Source organism: Denticeps clupeoides, chromosome 20 (genome assembly GCF_900700375.1).
Source record: "Denticeps clupeoides chromosome 20, fDenClu1.1, whole genome shotgun sequence".
NCBI classification, from domain to species: Eukaryota; Metazoa; Chordata; class Actinopteri; order Clupeiformes; family Denticipitidae; genus Denticeps; species Denticeps clupeoides.
Window position 1 is genome coordinate 318,480 of NC_041726.1, and position 16,205 is coordinate 334,684.

Consider the following 16,205-nt stretch of genomic DNA (forward strand, 5'->3'; position numbering starts at 1 on the left):
CGCACGCACGAGAGAGACAAACCCTTTCGGTGACCGGGGACGCCCCCGGCCGCCCACTCGACAAGGTCCATGTTTCGAGCACCCGTTTCGGTCAAATAACGCACCCAAATGCCGCTCTGGAGGTGGTTTGAAAATAGGACCTCCGGGGGGCGCTGGCTGGGGCACACGCCCACAGCTCTGGGAGCCTTCGTGAGCGTGTCTGATTTTTAGGGCACCCGTTTTGATCAAAAACTCACTTAAAAGCCGCTCTGGAGGTGGTTTGAAATTTTGACCTATGGGGGGCGCTGGCTGGGGCGCGCGCCCATCAGCCCGGGGCCCCGCGTGAGCACGTCTGATTTTTAGGGCACCCGTTTCGGTCGAAAATTCACTTAAAAGCAGCTCTGGAGCTTCTCTCATAATATCACCTCCGGAGGGCGCTGGCCGGGCGGGCGCCCGCAGCTCCGGGGACCGGGGACCCCCCCTGCATGAGCGTGTCCAATTTTTGAGGCACATGTTTCGGCCGAAAATTCACTCAAAAGCAGCTCAGGAGGTTCTCTGACATTTGGACCTCCGGGGGGCGCTGGGCTCGCACCCACTCTCAGTGTCCGACCTGCGGGGCACCTTGGGCGGTCAAAATACATCCATAAAGAGTCCCTGCTTGGGCCCGGGATCACTGAAAAACGTGTTTCTCAAAAACGGACCCATACCCCTCAGGACTACCTAGACACTCTTGAGGACCAGAGAGGCCGACCTCCCGAAAAGTGTCCAATTTCGGTGCACCCTGGTCGGTCAAGGAACCGGCCGACCTCGGCCTTGGAAGTCGCCAGTGGCAAGTGCTGGCAAAATTTTGGGGTGATAGAAAATTGGACTTTTTTTTGCAATTTTCAGAAGGTGTACCAGGGTTAGGTGTACCAGGGTTTAGTGTACCAGGATCACCATTGCTGGACTTTTTTTTTTTTTTTTTTGGACCTTGTCATTTTTTTTACTTTTCCACTTAGTTTTTTTTTTTGGACTTTGCCATTTTTTCGACTTTTTCATACCCCTCTGCTCTACCTATGCCCTGCTGAGAACCAGAGAGGCCAGGCTCTCACTAAGTACCCGATTTCGGAGCACTCTGGTCGGTGTGGTCACTGGCCGACCTCAGCCGTACCCTCGGCACGCTGGGTAATTTTTTCAGCTTTTTGACTTGACACATGCGGCGAAAACATTTCTGGTAATCTCAGATACTTTTCTTGTTATAATGACACAAAGGGGAACTCTCCGGTTCATTTTGACAATAAGAAAAGTGTGCTGTGCCTAGCCCTTACCCTAACCCTAACCCTGACTTTTGTTATTTTTTGTAATTTTTTTTTTTTAACCTTTTCACTTCTGACTTATGTTTTTTGGGGGGATTGTCATTTTTTTTCACTTTTTCACTTCTGACTTTTTTTTTACTTTGTAAATTTTTGAGCATTTTACAATTCCAACTTAGGTGAATAAGTGGAAAAATTACCCCAAAAAATAAATAAATACGTCAGAAGTGAAAAAGGGAAAAACTGAAAAAAACTGATTTAAAAAAAAAACAAAAGTCAGAAGTAAAAAAGTGGAAAAACTGACTTTGGTTATTTGTCATTTTTTTCACTTTTTCACTTCTGACTCATGTTTTTTTTTTTAACTTTGTACATTTTTGAGCATTTTACAATTTACTTAGGTGAATCAGTGGAAAAAATGACAAAGTTAAAAAACAACAAATGTCAGAAGTGAAAAAGTAGAAAAACTGACAAAACTGATTTTTTTGGCCTGTCATTATTTTAACTTTTTCGCTTTTGACTTATTTTTTGTCATTTTTTTCACTTTTTCACTTCTGACTCATGTTTTTTTTTTACTTTGTACATTTTTGAGCATTTTACATTTCCAATTTAGGATTAAGGTTAGATTTAGGAGTTGGGGTTGATGAATTTCTTCATTTGATGACAAGAGTGAGCTTGGTGAGCTTTTGAGGTTAATAAATTCAAAGCCAAATTGATAAAGAAAACTGCATAGTTGTTTTAGCCTGTGGTCAAATTAATTTATCCAAGTGAAGGGGTGTCACTTTACCATTTGTTTAACAGATGTGTGAGGCAAGAACAGGTTAAAGCCCTGTGAGCCAAGATCATAGAAATTATTTGTGAGCCTTTATAGCAAGAACAGACATAAAAGCGAATCTGCGTGTCATTAGAATGAGAAGTTATTTGTGAGCTATAATAGGCAAGATCAAAGGAGAAAAAAAGTAAAGCGGGGGAATTGTGAGCCAAGTGCAAGATCAGTGTTAAAATTGTGAGTTTATTTTAGCAAGACCAGTTGTTATTAACCTGTGAGTTTCTCAGGCAAGACCAAGTAAAGCTTTGAGTGTAATTAATTAATTAATAAAACCTACGTTTTAAATATCCTGTGAGCCTGCATGGACAAGACCAGTAAAATTGGAAAAGAGACACTCCTACTAGTTCTGAAACTTATTTAATGATTCAAAAAAAAAAAAAAAAACATTGTAATGGTGTGTGTGTATGTTAATGCCTGCACACACTTGCAGTCCTTTTTTTCTCTCACTCTCTGTCTCATTTTGTATTAGGACTGAACTCTTAGCAATAAATTTTACCATCTGCATATCAGCAGCGATTATATGCCAGATTTTACTTTGAGTTTTTAAAATTAAGTTTGTGGAAAGCTGGGGAAAAGATGTGTGTGTGTGTGTGTGTGTGTGTGTGTGTGTGTGTGTGTGTGTGTGTATATATATATATATATATATATATATATATATATATATATATATAATATTATACACCTAAAATTATTAAAATTATTTTTGTACTATTGTATGTGCGCTTTGCTTATGGGTATGTGTTTTTTCTGGTTTTGATTTGATTTTATTTAAGAATGGAGAAGTGTTTTAAGATATGGGATAGGGTTAAGGTTAAGGTTAGGGCTAGGCCCAGCACACTTTTCTTATTATCAAAATGAACCGCTGAGCGCAGCCTTTTGTGTCATTATAACAAGAAATGCTTTCACCGCACGCTTTTCTTATTTTTTTTTTTCATTGAAAACTGCCAGAGGGCATGGTCAATGTTGTCTTTCTTATTTTTCCCCTGAAGTTTGGCACATGATGGATTTCTTATTGTCAAAACGAATGGGCGGTCGCCGCAGCTCCCCACACAGCTCCCCATGCACGGAGCAAAACGGGTGCCTTTAAACACGGACAAGTTCACGCAGGAGCCGTCAGAAATAATAATAAAAAATAATAATAATAAAAGCTGTAGAAGTGTCCAAAAAGGGGGGAACCGAAGGCGCGCGCCCACCTCCCCACGAAACGGGCGCCTTAAAACACGGCCACATCAGCGTGGTGTTGCGGCTTGTGCCGTCCGCGTTCGCAGAGTAATGCGGAGGAACTTACCTGCCTCCGTGCGTCCCGCCGCACCGACGTCTCTCTCATTCTGATCCCAGTTCGCGTGACATAAAGGACATTTGAACCAAGTTCTCCCAAGCAGAGTGTTGGGCGGACCCGTTCTTATCGGCAAAACGAACAGGCGAGAGCGGGGTGCCGACCAGTGTGATCAGCCCCTCCGGTCAGGTCTTCGATGGACATGCCTGAAATCCCACTTTTTTTTTTTGTTTTTCTGTGTTTTTCCATTAGGACCCCAACTATAAATACAATCTTTTTATTCACTCTGTTCTAGTTTCTATACACTAGTCAGACAATAAGTAGGTTACAAGTTAATCTACATATTCTCTAAAGAGGAAGGTCTTGAGCTGCCGTTTGAAAGTGCTCAGTGAGTGAGGGGACCTTGAGGGAAATTTCATTCCACCACCGAGGGGCCAAGACGGAAAATAGTCTAGATGAATGTCTTCCTTTGAACTTTAGCGATGGAGGGACCAGACAAGCAGTACTGGAGGCTTGGAGTATACGAGGTGCAGTGCGAGGTCTTATAAGGGCTGAGAGGTCCTGAGAGGTCCTTGGTTGGCTTTGTATCTGATGTGTGCAGCTACTGGGAGCCAGTGGAGGGGACGTAGCAGAGGGGCGGTGTGGAGAACTTGGGAAGGTTGAAGATCATTTTGTATGAGTTGTAGAGGTCGGCTGGTACATAGAGGTAGACCAGCTAGAAGGGAGGTACAGTAGTCCAGTCGTGAGATTACTAAGGACTGAACCAGGATCTGGGTGGCCTGTGTGGTTTGTCTGATATGGTGTGGAGAAGGAATCTACATGAGCAGGAAAGGTTGCTGATGTGAGTCGAGAAGGAGAGTTGGTTGTCTATTGTTACTCCAAGGTTACGGGCTGTTGTATTCCCAGGCAGTCTCCCATCCAAGTACTAACCAGGCCCAAGCCTCCTTAGTTTCCGAGATCGAGTGTTCTTCGGCTGGTATGGCCATGGACACACACTCACAAATACATAAATGACCCACATTATAGAAAACATAAAAATAAATATAATTATAAATATTATTTTTGTATCAAGAAAAATGTCAAAACCATAAACAGACATTTACAACATTTATCAGACACCCTTATCCAAAGCGACTTACAATCAGCAGTTACAGGGACAGCCCCTCCCTGGAGTTAAGTGTCTTGCTCAGGGACACAATGGTAGTAAGTGGGATTTGAACCTGGGTCTTCTGGTTCATAGGCGAGTGTGTTACCCGCTAGGCTACTACCACGCCTACAGAAACTACTGCACTAAAGGGAAGTCACCATGGAGATGCTGGGGATTGAACCCAGGACCTCATACATGCAAAGCATGCGCTCTACCCCCACATATCCCCACAGACAATTGTGTTTTTTTACACTCCCACCAATCATGTAGTTGCCATTAACATCCTCTTTCACAAGAATTAGAATGTTCATTAGAATTAGATGATTGGGTGTTAAAGGCTCAATATAATTAGGGTCATTTATCCCATCTATGGTCAGGGGGCAACTGTTGACAATAGTCATGTCCTCGTAAAAGAGTGTTCTAAGGGACATCATTATTAAGCCATTAACCATAAAGAAATTTCTAATGGTTTGTATTTGACGCTCCCCAACGTCCCCAGCATGGCTTGCTGATGGAGCATTAAACGTGAACTCACACTGTTTCTCAATCAAAAACTTCTCTAAAGCCTGAAAGTCATACTTTTGTGTTTTGTTTAACTCATTCTTGGCACCGACAAAATGCCTGCCTTGATCACAGTAAAGCTGACTCATGGCTCCTCTTAGACTGATGAAGCATCTAAGAGCATTATTGAATGAATCAGTAGATAAATCTTCCAACATCTCTAAAAATTCAAATTCAAATCAAATTTAAATTTTATTTGTCACATACACAGTCATACAGGGTATGATATGCAGTGAAATGCTTTAGTGACTGCTATAGACCTCAATATTGCAAATATTGCAAGAATACAATGAACCAATATGCAAATATTGCAAATGTAACCAAATATTACACTTTTATGTCTTTAACATAAAACATTAAATATGTGTAACCGGTAGGATGAAGGTGTGGAAATGAGTGAAGTCAAAGTAAAAAGAGAAAACTAAAAATAGTAAAAAAAATTGTGCAAGAGTAAAAAGTTTGTGCAAGGATTCTGGGGGGGTGAGTCCAGAAGTGATTGAAAGTGAAAGTGCTGGTGTGTATTAGAGTTCTATGAAGTGTTGTGGTTATCGTATAGCCTGCGGGAAGAAGCTCCTCCTCATTCTCTCTGTGTTGGCCTTCAGGGCGCGGAAGCGCATTCCATTGTTGGCGTGGCTGAGGTCCTTCACTATCTTCCAGACCCTGGTCCAGCACCGCTTGCTGTAGATTGATAGAAGGTCAGGGAGCTTGGTACAGATGATGCGTTTGATAAGATAAACCATTATTAGTCCCACAAGTGGGAAATTGCATTATCATGGCAGAACAAAAACAAAGGTAAGAGCAGCAAAAAAATAAATATGTATATGTAGTTATCTACACAATGTACAATCTGTATCTACACATGTAATATGGGTACACCTGCGCAATGGTTAAATACCATGGTGTATTTGATGTGTGTGTGAAAGTGAAGTGATTGTCACATGTGATACACAGCAGCACAGCACACGGTGCACACAGTGAAAATTGGCCTCTGCATTTAACCCATCACCCTGAGTGAGCAGTGGGCACCATGACAGGCGCCCGGGGAGCAGTGTGTGGGGACGGTGCTTTGCTCAGTGGCACCTCAGTGGTACGTTGGCGGATCAGGATTCGAACAGACAACCTTCTGATTACGGGGCCACTTGCTCAACCGCTAGGCCACCACTGTTTGCGTGCCTGTGTGTGTGGGTGTGGCCAACTGTGAGGTCTTTGTTGTACATTCTGACAGTGGTTGGAAGAAAAGACCTTCTGAACCTCTCCTTCCCACATCATGAGTGCAGCAGCTTGCCACTGAAGGAGCTGTTCAGTGCTGTCAGTTTCCTGCATGGGGTGGGAGATGTTGTCCAACAGGTTAGCCACCATTCTCCTGTCACTCACCACCTCCACTGGGTCTAGAGGGTTTCCTAGAACAGAGCTGGCTCTCCAGATCGAAAGTGAAGTGATTGTCACATGTGATACACAGCAGCACAGCACACGGTGCACACAGTGAAATTTGTCCTCTGCATTCATCCCATCACTTTGATGCAGCCATGACAGGCGCCCGGGGAGCAGTGTGGACGGTGCTTTTGCTTGGCGGATCGGGATTCGAACCGCTAGGCCACCACTGCCCCAAATCAGCCTGTTCAGTCTCTTCATGTCCCCAGAAGAGATGCTGTTGCCCCAGCAAACTACTACAGAGTCATACAAAGTCTTCAGGAGTTGCCCCTGTACAAAAGACCTGAGCCTCTGCAGCAGGTACAGCCTGCTCCACCCTTATTTGTAGAGTGCATTTGTGTTGTGAGTCCAGTCCAATTTATTCTTCAGATGAACACCAAGGTACCTGTATCTCTCCACAGCCTCAATGTTCATACCCTGGATGTTCAGTGGTTGCAGTGGAGGATGTTTGTGCCTGCGGAAGTCTACCACCAGCTCCTTGGTTTTGTTGATCTGGAGGTGGTTTTCCTGGCACCAGTCCACAAAGTCCTGTGTCAGTTCTGTGTACTCCCTGTCTTCCCCATCAGTGATGAGGCTGACTATTGCAGAGTCATCAGAGAACTTCTCCAGGAAGTAGTTGGTGGAGTTGTAGAAGTCTGCAGTGAAGATGGTGAAGGGGAATGATGCCAGAACCGTTCCCTGCTGGGTTCTTGTACTGCAGATAAACCCTGTCTGACACACAGCCATGAGTTCTCACGTACTGTGGTAGTTTAGTGAGGTCGTCCAGGATCCATGTGGCAAGGTGATTGTCCACTCCTGTGTACTCCAGTCTGTCCATCAGGATTGTGGGAAGGATGGTGTTGAAAGCACTGGAGAAATCAAAGAAGAATGTTTCTCACAGTGCTCTTAGTGATCTCCAGGAGAAAGAGAGAGAGATTTTGCCAGGTTGGTAAGTAAACTGAAGTGGGTCCAGTGATGAGCTCACCAGGGTCCGACGCTGCACCAGGATCAGCCGCTCCAGGGTCTTCATCAGGTGGGATGTCAGAGCCACCGGCCTGTAGCTGTTGAGGTCCCTGGGATGTGGAGAATTTGGCACTGTTACCACACAAGAGGTTTTCCAAAGCTGTAGTCCTCTCCCCAGCTTCAGACTCAGGTTAAAGATGTGCACCATCGCTCCGTACAGGTGATCTGCAAAGGACCTGACAAGCCTTGAGCTGATGCCATCTGGAACCACTGCCTTCCTGGCTTTCATCTTCCTCAGTTCTCTTCTAACCTGCATGGTTGAGTGATGACCTGCTGGATGAGTGCTGGATGTCGTGCTTGGGGGTGGGGGCAGTTTGCACAGCTTACATTTACACATTTACGGCATTTATCAGACGCCCTTATCCAGAGCGATCAGTAGTTACAGGGGACAGTCCTCCTGGAGACACTCAGGGTTAAGTGTCTTGCTCAGGGACACGATGGTAGTAAGTGGGGTTTGAACCTGGGTCTTCTGGTTCATAGGCGAGTGTGTTACCCGCTAGGCTACTACCACCACTTGTGGAAGCGTTGTGAAGTGTAGAGGAGGTGTGAATTGTTTGAGGTGTCTGAGGTGGAACAGAGGTGGGGGTGGAGGTGTCTGCAGCAGATGTTAGGAACTGCATCAGAGAGGGTAGTTTGGGGGGGAGAATCAGTGGCAGACTAATCAAACCTGTTGAAAAACTGATTCAGTTCATTTGCCCACCTCACATCCCCCACCGGCAGAGAGTTCTGTTCTTTGTGGAATGAGATGGTTCTAAGGCCTCTTCAGACACCACTGACATTGATCTGCTGAAGCTGGTTTTCCATCCTCTGCATGTAGCTTTCTTTCTTATCCTTGATCAGTCTTTTCAGCTCCCTTTGCACCATTTTCAGCTCCTCCTTCTCCTTGATTTCTAGAGTAATCAATGGTTTGTTGTTTGAGTAGCACCATACAGTCCAGGTGGGTATGGTGTTATCCACACAGAAATTAATGTAGTCCGTAATGCAGGTCACAAGGCTGTCGATGTTCTCCCCATGGTGCATGGTGTCGGATTCAAGTTACTGGATATTAAACAAAAAAGTAATGAGAATAAAATAGGAAAAATAAGAAAGAAGCTCAGAAATGAGCAGGCTGCCACTCGCTGGGGGCGCCGGAAGTATGTAAATATGTAAAAGTAAATATTCTTAAGTCTGAACAAGGGCTAATCCACTCAAAATGTATCGCTACGCAGGCTTGAGAATTATATGGGAGGCGTAATGGTGTCCCTATATTTGTAAAAGTAGAAGGAAAAGAAGAACTAACATGTTTCTCTTAAATCTAAAAACTATGGTGTGGGCAGTGCATAAAAAGTGTGAAATACAAATTAGTTACTCACTTAAGGACAAGGAACAAAAAGGAAGAGAAGAACTAATATGTTTCTCTAAAAGCTAAAATAACAATTGTGTGAGAGTTGTACAATAAGTGAGACGTGCAAACCAGCAACTCACTTAAAGACAAGGAAACAAGACAGAGTGTGCATAATGTTTCTGGGAGGTTTGGACAGAGGTTCTGTTAGTGTTAGAGTGAAGGATGGTGGGGTGAGAAGGGAAATACTTACCACAACCCTAACCTAACCTAAATTCTTACCTTAACTGTGACTAATTTTTCTGGGAGGTTGACGGATGGAGATTTTTTAAAATCCTGACCTCAACCGTAACCCCAAAGTAGTGAGCATCCACTGTCTAATGTCCTTAAGAAAATTCTTTATTCAGTTCAGCTGCTTACATTTACATTTACAGCATTTATCAGCTGCTGCCTCTCATCTGGCATTGCTGATAGATACAACTGTGTCATCAGCGTAGCAATGAAAGCTAATACCTAAAAGGTAACATGTATAGGGAAAAATACTTTACTATGTGAAGACTAATCACCATTGGTGTCCACAAACTGATAGCGATCGGTCAGATATGATCTGAACCCTACAAGGGCTGTTCCTTTAATTCGAACTACATTCTCTAACCTGGCAAGGAGAACAGCGGGATCGAGTGTATCAAACGCTGCACTCAAAATACTGATGCTGGCCTACAAAGCCAAACATGGAGTAGCACCATCCTACCTCACAGCCCTTATTACACCTCACACTGCACCTGGTATACTCCGAGCCTCCAGTACTGCTTGCCTGGTCCCTCCATCTCTGAAGTTAAAAGGAAGACGCTCATCTAGACTCTAGACAGAATCTACAACAAGAGTGAATAAACAATGTATTCATCGTTGGGGATCCTAATGAACCAGTACTGTTCACTTCATCGATTGTAACTTGAAAACACGTTGTAAGTCGCTCTGGATAAGGGTGTCTGCCAAATGCCTTAAATGTAAATGAAAATTTCCAGGCAGTCTTCTTAAGCGAGCGAGTGTGATCATTATACCAAGGGAATACGCTCTCTTACTATCTTTCTTTTGATGGGCGCGACATTATCTAATGTACTACGCAGTGTTAATTCTAGACATTTGGTTGCTTTGTCAAGTTCAGCGGGGTCTGTCAGTGAGTTTATCAGCATTTATAAATCTGGTGATAAACCTTCTTAGCTTGCAAGATCAGACGAGAAAAAAAAAAAGTAAAAAGGCGGAAAAACGAATCAAAGAGTGAAAATACCTCACAACTTACTTAAGAAAAAAAACAAACAAAGTGATGTGAAAAACTTCAATGTAAAAACCTTTTCAATAAGCACCTGGTATTCCAAGGCAGTCTCCCATCCAACTACTGTAGGGTGGTGGTATCCTAGTGGGTAACACACTCACCTATGAACCAGAAGACCCAGGGGGAACTGTCCCTGTAAGTCGCTCTGGATAAGGGCATGTGATAAATGCTGTAAAATTAAATGTAAATGTAACCAGGCCAAACCCTTCTTAGCTTCCAAGATCAGAGGAGATTGGGCGTTCTTCGGCTGGTAAGGCCGTAATAAATGTTTGCATGAACATGTTAGGCTGTTAAAAAAAAAAAAAAAAAAAAGGAAAAAGGTCTGGAAAACAAGTGAAAATACCTCCTAACACACTTTAGAAAAAAACTGATAAAGCGATATAAACTACTAACACTTAAGTTTTTCAATAGCAGGGTAGCCAGTGGCTGTTCAAAACTTGTATCCTGAATCAAAAAAGGTAAAAAAAAGTGAAAGCAAATGTTCAAAGGTCTGAGCAAATCTAACCAGCAGCTAAGCCCTGTGCTGATAAGGGTAACCGTATAGTACGGGAGGCGCTATGTAGCTGTAAAGTGGTTACAGTTCTTGACTGTTTTGTGCTGTATGATCGCTATGCTAATTAAGAATCTTTTGACATGTAAAATTACACCGCAAACAAGCTACATACTGTATAAGGTCTACTTATGTTACAGTTCTTGGAGAATACCCAGCTTCACATTCTGCAGGTCAGGACAGGGCGCTTGGTTTTTTTTCTACCCCTGACTATTTTTTTTCTATGACCTTCCTGTTTTCTACCACTTTTCTACCACTCTTTTCACTTGTTTATACTACATGACCCTTAGGGAGCATTGTAAGAAACAGCCTTGGGGGTACATTTTAAAAAGTTGAAAAATACTTAGTTCAGCACAAGCAGATTTATTGGTTTAAAGTATTAAGTAATAAAATATGCCGTGTCCTTCGATCCTGGTTTTCATTCTGGAGGCATGTTGTGGACTCAGCCTAACAGACAGCATATAAGAACAAGATGAGGAACAGAAAATGGAAAGAAGAGTCTATATATAGCGTTTGTCTGTCACATGATTCCATCCATGTGACCAGGAGCAACATGGAGATGAGGTAACGTGACTCCTATAAATTGGCAAGATGGCCACTGCCAGCCGCTCAGTCAATGATTGGCATCCGTCAACTCGACTGGGCTTGTTCCTCATCTAAACAAGTAAGACTTATCCTGCTCATCTCCTCTATTCTCTACTCCGCCCTCTCATCCTGCCCCGTCCCCGATTCAACCTAAAACCCGATCAACAACATTCGTGTGGTGTTGGGGCTCACGCCGGCTCTTGTTCGTATAGTAAACCGGAGGAAACTTACCTGCCTCATTGAGTCCCACTGCACCAGGGTTTCTCGTATCTTCCCACACATGCTGTGGTCCCTCGCTGGGACCGTGACAGAGTTTTAAAAAAAAGGACAAAGGTACATCAAATACATTCCTATATGTTCAAATCCAAGTTAATGTTTCACATTGGGTTTCCATAATACTATAAGCCAGAGCTCTTTTATAAAAGTCTAGAGAAATGGAAACAATGATATATTCTTGTCACAGCCAATACACCTCCAGCCAACCAGAGAGCACCAGACCAGCCAGAGAGACGGCGACCCGGAAGCGGAAATGTGAGAGAGTTGAATTCGTTCCCAGAGACGCTAGCCTTCTTTAGCCACGTCCCACCCCCCACGAAACCAGAGTTCCCTCCCTGCCGTGCTGCGGCACGTCCACGACTACACTCCCGTCCCAACTCACCTCCGGCCTCCCTCTCCCCGACCAAACGCCTCCAGTCCTCCTCCCCAGCGTGTCCAGTGTCTACTCCCCATGCGACTACTTGTCCCCTTGCTCCAAGCATGCCTGCAAATGTGTCCCCGAACTCCTCCAGTGACAATTTTATTGAAATACAAAGAACACATGATAAGCAAACAGAAACAAGATAACTCATTGTATTGCTGTTGTATTATCTCTTTAATACAACAGCAAGCAGGTAAACATGCAAAACATCTCAGCACAGTTCCAATACATTTATATTGGGGCATTTTTTTGCTTTAAAGACAACCCTCACTTCTCCTGTACCCCCCACCCCTTCATACTGACATACATTTGTTGATTAGTTCAGTAACACAGCAGAACCAGTTATTTAAATTTAGACCTTTAAAGTCCTCAGTGTCCTCAAGTTTTTAATGTGACAACCAACCCCATTTCACATCAAAATACAGCAGTAAAATATGGACAGGGATTTGTGAGAACTGAAGTGAGTATGGGTAGTGAATTACTGTCTTTTATTAATGTGACATAACATTTCATAAGGAAAATTTGGTATTTTCCTGCATCATGCGTTTGAGCACAGTGCCTGTAAAACCATTAAAAATTAAAATTATAGTACTATTTGTGACAGATCACATTATAAATTATGTAATCTAATAACTGAGCTCATTATTGTTATTTTGTGTGTTATTGCTGTGGTCAAGCGTCATTTGTTATATTGCACGAGTCTTTTTCACATATTCTTCTGAAGTTCCTGTTGCAGGCAGTGTCAACCCATCCTGTAAAAGAACCCCCCATGTAATTTCTCTCGCCCATTCTCACACAGTCCTCCCCATCTGGATATTCATCGTTTAGTCCTTTCCAGTCATCAGGCTGGATATTAAGCCAGAAACTAGAGAGAAAGAAATCAGAAATTTAAAAGACAGAAAAACCAGGGCAAAATAACACAACAAACCACCAAATAGCAAGAACAGTACAATAAATATATAAGAGCTTTGTTATTAATCAAAGTATTACAGCGGACTGGTGAGAAACCAGTAACAGAAACGCTCAAGGTAAATAATGACGACAAAAAAAAAAAAAACCCAAATACATAAAAGGTTAACCCTGATTTATATTTGTACCTTTTAACAAGAGAAGTGTTATCTGCCCATAACCATGTTCCTTCATGCTCTTTATCCGTCAGCCCAATCCAGAACTTGTGTTCATCATCTGACATCTTGTTCTTCACTTCAAGCATCAAGGCATTCTTTAATTTATAAAAAACAAATAAAACCCACATCAACTGATGTAGAAATGACAAATCCATTTTTACTGTATGAAACTTACAGAAGTTCCAGCTACAGACCTGTTCTTCTTCATTATCTATAATCGCCAGATGAGCTTTCATAGAAACACAGAGTTTCTGACTCTCATCCCATGTGTGAGTGTCAGTAGAAAAGAAGTAGCACTTTCCACTTAAATACTCCCAACCAGGTTCACAATCCTCACACACCTCTAAAGGATATAGAAGAAAACAAGGTATAATTAAATCATTTTAGTTAATTTTTTAAAGAAATATCTTAATTTTCTATGCCTTGCATAACTTGAACTTCATTGATACCTTTACTGGTGTCTCTAGACTTATACTTATTTACAGGCTCTTCAGGTTTTGTTTCTGTCATATGACATTGAATCTATAAAATACATATGAAATATAAAAGTGTTTTTTATGAATAACTTTGTATTTTATCTTGTGTCGTATCGTTAGTGGGTTGAGGCTTAGTTATGAAGAGCCTTGCAGTTCAATGAATTACAGTAACAGTGATTAAACAAAACTTATAAGCACTGCTTTGTAGTTAACTTAGTGTACCTGCACTTTCCTGGTATACTGATCAAGTGAACATCAATTAAAACAAACTTCTCAGAAACAATATTTTATACTGGTACCTTCTGTGTTTCTGTCACCAGATGAATTCAGTGCAACTAGAAAACAATCATATGAAATCTCTTTCATCATAATAAGCATAGTTTGGACTAGTAATGGTACTAATGTAATGGTACAGGGCAGTCGCATGATATGGACTCACATAAGAGACTGACAGTAATGATGATGACCAGGACTAGAATGGAGATAATCAGCAGTGCGAGTTGTAAATTGCGATGTCCGTCTTCAGTTCTTTGTGATTTTGTATCTTGGAACGACACAGGGACCCTTTCTAAACAGAAGTTAACATTATATGATTATTTATATTAAAATCAGATAAGCCTTCTTTTATGTAGTTTATCTAAACAAAACACTTTAATCAAAATGCCTAAATAATTGATTCAGATCAATACAAGAACATTATAACTCTAACATGTAATGCTTTCACATTGACATGCAGCGTTCACTGTCTCACCAGTAGCTGGTTCCTGCTGATGCTTTTCACCAACTCTTCCAAACCTGACTTCAGCATAAGTGACATCTTCCACTGTTATCCCTACAAAGATTATAATGACATCGAATTTTAGTTTCATATTTGCATAGAGATATTTAGTGTATTTATTACAGTGTGAATTATGAAAGCGTGATTATACATTTGAATTGAATAGGACACATAGGCTCAACACCAATTTTTATCAAAACCCACACAACAGGCCAGAACCTTTAGAAAAATGCCCTTTTAAAAAGACAAAAAAAAACATTATTTATGCTTAATATCAATGTAAGTGACTGGTTTTGAAGGGGAAATGTAATGACGTGGTAAATCTGATTAAGTAAGGGTTTGTTTATCCACAGAGATATAGGATCTGTATGATATCTGAACCTGTACTCAGTTAAAGTTGAACTCAGTTTTGAAGTCAGTCAAGGTTTTAACCAACGTCGTACTTGATTCTGGCGTTACCATGCTGGTCATCAATTACAGAAACTCAGTCAAACTGGGCAGTAAATAACATGATTAAAATTATTATGTAAAAATATACACTTTATAATTAACTAGTTCTGACTTGATCTAAAGATTAGCAAAATATGACTTATGGCAAAATTTGGTATCACATATCACAATGTATTTCTTGTATTATTTCACCAATAAAAAAAGAACTGCTCAGCTTCACGCCTCACATAAAAATGAGCACAGAGTTATATGAGCAAGCTGAACTGTCTAATCTTCTGTTGTGTTTTTATTTAAAGGAGACTCACCAGGTTCAGGTTGAGATCCATGTCCCTTGTCTCCTCTTTGGTCAGATTTTTTCATTTTTGTGAACTTCACACCAGAGTAGACAACCTCGCTCATTTTTGATTTTATGAGCTATGAAGCTCTGAAGATTAGTGCATGAGGAAGTCTTCTGGGAGGAAAAAAAAGAGAAGTTAAAATTCTGACACATTTTACTGCATTCAGAAGGATGTGGCAAGAAGAGAAAAAATGGTTTGTGTTCAGTGGAGTTTTCCCTGTTGCCAAGTCAGTTTTTTTGTACAAACGTTTAGGCATCACTTACTGTTCAGCTGTTATCATTGTCATTGCCAGGATGACTAAACAAATTGTTCAGAATTGTACAGAATTTTCAGCCTGAATGCTCATTAAAAAACGAGAACTAGGCCTACTGGCAGGAGCGTTATGAGCCACTTATTTTAATAATATTACAACGGTGAAGGGATCCCAAATAGGCCACCATAATGCCAGGCATGTAACCACACAGACAATAGCTCGCGAGCTGAAGAGATGGAGGAACTCACGGTACCAGAGATGGAGAGGACTGGATACGGGAAACAGGTGAGAGCTCATGGACCATGAATGAAACACGATGTCTGAGCGAGGAGCAGGCGCCAGGACTTCCTGTTTATCTCCTGTCCTAACCAATCCTCGCTCTTCCTCGCAGTCACCTGACTCGCTCACCTGACACATAATAGTTTCACCAAAGGAATTATAAAACATCACTGATATTTGAAAGGACATGAAGATTTGTAATTTAGGATCAGCAAAATGGACCATCCATCAATAACAATTTATTAACAATTTACTACAAACAATAAATAAAACAAAAAACAACAGAAAATGAATACAAAATTACACAGATCAATCAGCTAACATGAATATAATGCAAATCACAATGCAAAGCAAAACATAAAGACAGATAGATCTACTAGAAGTGGCTGCTAGAGCAGACCCTACCCAAGGCATAGGAACAGCAACAGCAATCTCATCCAGGTCATTAGGACCACTATACAAACACTGAGGTGCTCTCCCCACAAGACAGAAAGAACTTATTGT

At 41.7% G+C, this 16,205-nt stretch overlaps 1 protein-coding gene across 5 annotated transcripts; it reads right to left on the reverse strand.

Moving 5' to 3' along the window:
- Nucleotides 1-5,334: 5,334 nt before the first annotated feature.
- illr4 (immune-related, lectin-like receptor 4) lies at nucleotides 5,335-15,735 on the reverse strand. Of its 5 annotated transcripts, none has more exons than XM_028964811.1 (10): nucleotides 15,676-15,735; nucleotides 15,137-15,279; nucleotides 14,355-14,435; nucleotides 14,043-14,171; nucleotides 13,903-13,938; nucleotides 13,322-13,470; nucleotides 13,098-13,222; nucleotides 11,962-12,865; nucleotides 11,535-11,599; nucleotides 5,335-5,759 (listed from the first exon to the last, which is right to left on the reverse strand). In XM_028964811.1, the coding sequence occupies exons 2-8, from the start codon at nucleotides 15,228-15,230 to the stop codon at nucleotides 12,673-12,675; spliced, it is 807 nt and encodes a 268-aa protein (XP_028820644.1). In that variant the 5' UTR covers nucleotides 15,231-15,279; nucleotides 15,676-15,735; the 3' UTR covers nucleotides 5,335-5,759; nucleotides 11,535-11,599; nucleotides 11,962-12,672. The 5 variants fall into 5 exon arrangements, with proteins under 5 accessions (XP_028820644.1, XP_028820643.1, XP_028820646.1 ...); XM_028964810.1 differs by having other exon boundaries at nucleotides 15,137-15,282; XM_028964813.1 differs by having other exon boundaries at nucleotides 15,137-15,282; nucleotides 15,671-15,701.
- Nucleotides 15,736-16,205: the final 470 nt, after the last annotated feature.

What these genes read in the sequence shown, in the direction of transcription:
- illr4 (XM_028964811.1), bottom strand. Translation starts at nt 15,230, where the DNA reads ATGAGCGAGGTTGTCTACTCTGGTGTGAAGTTCACAAAAATGAAAAAA. An exon ending in CATTACTGTCAGTCTCTTAT is followed by an intron (nt 13,939 to 14,042) that starts GTGAGTCCATAT and finishes ATTGTTTTCTAG; the next exon opens with TTGCACTGAATTCATCTGGT. An exon ending in TGGTGACAGAAACACAGAAG is followed by an intron (nt 13,471 to 13,902) that starts GTACCAGTATAA and finishes TATATCCTTTAG; the next exon opens with AGGTGTGTGAGGATTGTGAA.